Source organism: Schistosoma mansoni (assembly GCF_000237925.1).
Source record: "Schistosoma mansoni, WGS project CABG00000000 data, chromosome 1 unplaced supercontig 0010, strain Puerto Rico, whole genome shotgun sequence".
Classification (NCBI taxonomy): domain Eukaryota; kingdom Metazoa; phylum Platyhelminthes; class Trematoda; order Strigeidida; family Schistosomatidae; genus Schistosoma; species Schistosoma mansoni.
This window is the reverse complement of record NW_017385987.1, coordinates 1,278,742-1,280,974: the sequence shown is the minus strand read 5'-3', so window position 1 is coordinate 1,280,974 and position 2,233 is coordinate 1,278,742. Positions and strand designations below refer to the sequence as shown.

General features: G+C 41.2%; 1 protein-coding gene across 1 annotated transcript; it reads left to right on the top strand.

Moving 5' to 3' along the window:
- Positions 1-1,608: 1,608 nt before the first annotated feature.
- Positions 1,609-2,233, top strand: Smp_019440 (translation factor sui1, putative). Its single transcript, XM_018791961.1, has 2 exons — positions 1,609-1,654; positions 1,693-2,233. The coding sequence occupies exons 1-2, from the start codon at positions 1,627-1,629 to the stop codon at positions 1,986-1,988; spliced, it is 324 nt and encodes a 107-aa protein (XP_018644869.1). The 5' UTR covers positions 1,609-1,626; the 3' UTR covers positions 1,989-2,233.

The window sequence follows — 2,233 nt, the reverse complement described above, 5'->3', positions numbered from 1 at the left end:
AGTCAATCTGTACACCTAGTTCCAATCGCTTATTGAGCAAGCTTCGGGCATTGGTGTAGCAGATCCGAAGACTATTTAGATGGCCTCATGCGTCAGTCAGAGTGGCTTCGGTATCGTTCTCTGTCGAAGCCTCACAAACCGAAAATTTACAACTTTTAGGTCTTTTTCACCAGCGTCTAATCTAAGCTGTGGTTCTTTTTCGGCTTCCCGTCTTTTTACACGGTCCGCCAGCGGTAATTCCTGAAAGAGAAAAACTCCTGAACCCTTTAATTTATGTCCATTTTGTAAATTTTTTTCATTTGGGGATTCGAATACTACTTCAAGCATACTGGATTGATCAGGTTTCAAATTCGCCAGGCTACCTAGTTTGTACACCTTTAAGAAGTTGAGTCCGGATATATTGTGAGGCATAACTTGATTGAGTAGCTGTTTTATTAACACAATGTCATGCTCAAAACGAGCTTTCGCTTTTTTAATTCTATGAAAAATAACTGATCTGTCGCTTTGATCAGTCTTCGATTTCTCGACTACATTGATGGGGGCAGGATCCCCTTTTACGTCGTTATGTCGTTTTTTGCTTACAACTTGTACCCAATCGTTGACGTTAGTTGGAGTAGTGATCACAGCCGCATCAGGCATACTATGAGATTCCGGAGGGTTGTCGACTACTTGGGAGTTCGGGTCATGTTTCGAGTTGGGAACCGACCGAGCTTTGTGATTGCGGCTTCTGGAAGTTTCCTGCTGGAAACTATTTTGAGAACGGAAGACAGAAGAAACTTCTTTTCTTCAGTTTTTGGTTGGACCGGACCTCTTTGGAGGCTGTCCTTCCTCCTTTGGACGATGTGAGTCAGCACTTTTCGGACTCACCTGTGCTTGCCTCACATCAATCTGAGTGTCGACAGATCGAGTTCTGTCCGACGTGTCCCAAACGCGCTTGCCGAGATACTTTTTCGCAGCATTGACCATTGAGATTGCCTCGGTTAACAAGCTGTTTGCATCCATACAGCACTGTTGACAGAGCCACACGCAACCATTCTTACTGAACCTTTTAAAAGCCGCAGGTGTTACATTTGTGCAGAATTCGTGGTACCAGCCTTTGCACTCGTCGCAATGCATGCCGCTCTCAACGAGATATTGACAGCCTGGATGCTGGCAATCGCTTTTATTGCACTTTCCAGTCATTTGAGGTCTATTTTAAGAAAAGAACTAGACCCAATAATACCCGGAGAAAAAGTGATATTTGATCAAAAAAGTGGAAAACTGCAAATAGTTAGGACCGAAGTACTAACAGACACAATAGAAAAAGCAAATTACTCTAAAGTACCGACGATAAACTACTTTAGAAACCGAAATGATACTCTAATCGAATACTTTAACGGAAAGAAATTCAATCAAAGTATAAACGGTAGTCTTGATACGTTATTAACGATCAAAACAATAGAATTTACTCCGCGGAGAAAAATACCACTTTTAAACCACCAGACCCCTATAGCGGCTGCTATTTTCATGTGTTTTGTGGTTTTCTAGCTCTACCAGCGTAAATTGCGAAATGTTACTGTATGGTTCATTGTTTTGTTTATATAGTCCAACTGCCAAAGGCGCTTGGCGTGTTTTAGTACGGTACTGATGTCTTTTCAAAACCTCCAGACGTATGGTAGGTCTTACGACGTACCTATTACTTTCTGTGTTAAGACCCTTTTGCAGAAGAAGGAGAATCCAATGTTGAAGGTAGGATTGTTCATATTCGAATACAACAACGAAATGGCCGCAAAACACTTACTACTGTCCAAGGGATACCAGAGAAGTTTGACAAGCGAAAAATCTTGAAGTACTGCAAGAAACATTTCGCGTGTAACGGTACAGTAGTTGAACATGAAGAGTATGGGGAGGTGTTACAATTCCAAGGTGATCAGAGGGATAATCTGAAGTCTTTTTTGTGTGAGATGAACATAGTCACTCCTGAGGAAGTCAAGCTGCATGGATTTTAATTGCATGTTGACATTTCAATTTTGTGGTCATTTCAAAGAGTCACTACTTCTTCAGATACTGTCTACTCTTGCGTGAAAACATCATCTGTACATTTTCCCGCATTCGTCTTTTCAGTTGCTCATATGTCAAGCTCTCATTTCGTTTGCTCATGAGTAACTCCTGCTATCTCTGAATATTTAAAGATGATAAAGCTTAATCATCTTATCAAAATACATTCGCCAAAATGGCATATACTTCCGTTTTG

Excerpts from the sequence above, each read along its gene's own strand:
- Smp_019440 (XM_018791961.1), top strand. The coding sequence starts at position 1,627 with ATGTCTTTTCAAAACCTCCAGACGTATG. Across the intron at positions 1,655-1,692 it reads TCAAAACCTCCAGACGTATG|ACCCTTTTGCAGAAGAAGGA; the intron begins GTAGGTCTTACG and ends TTCTGTGTTAAG.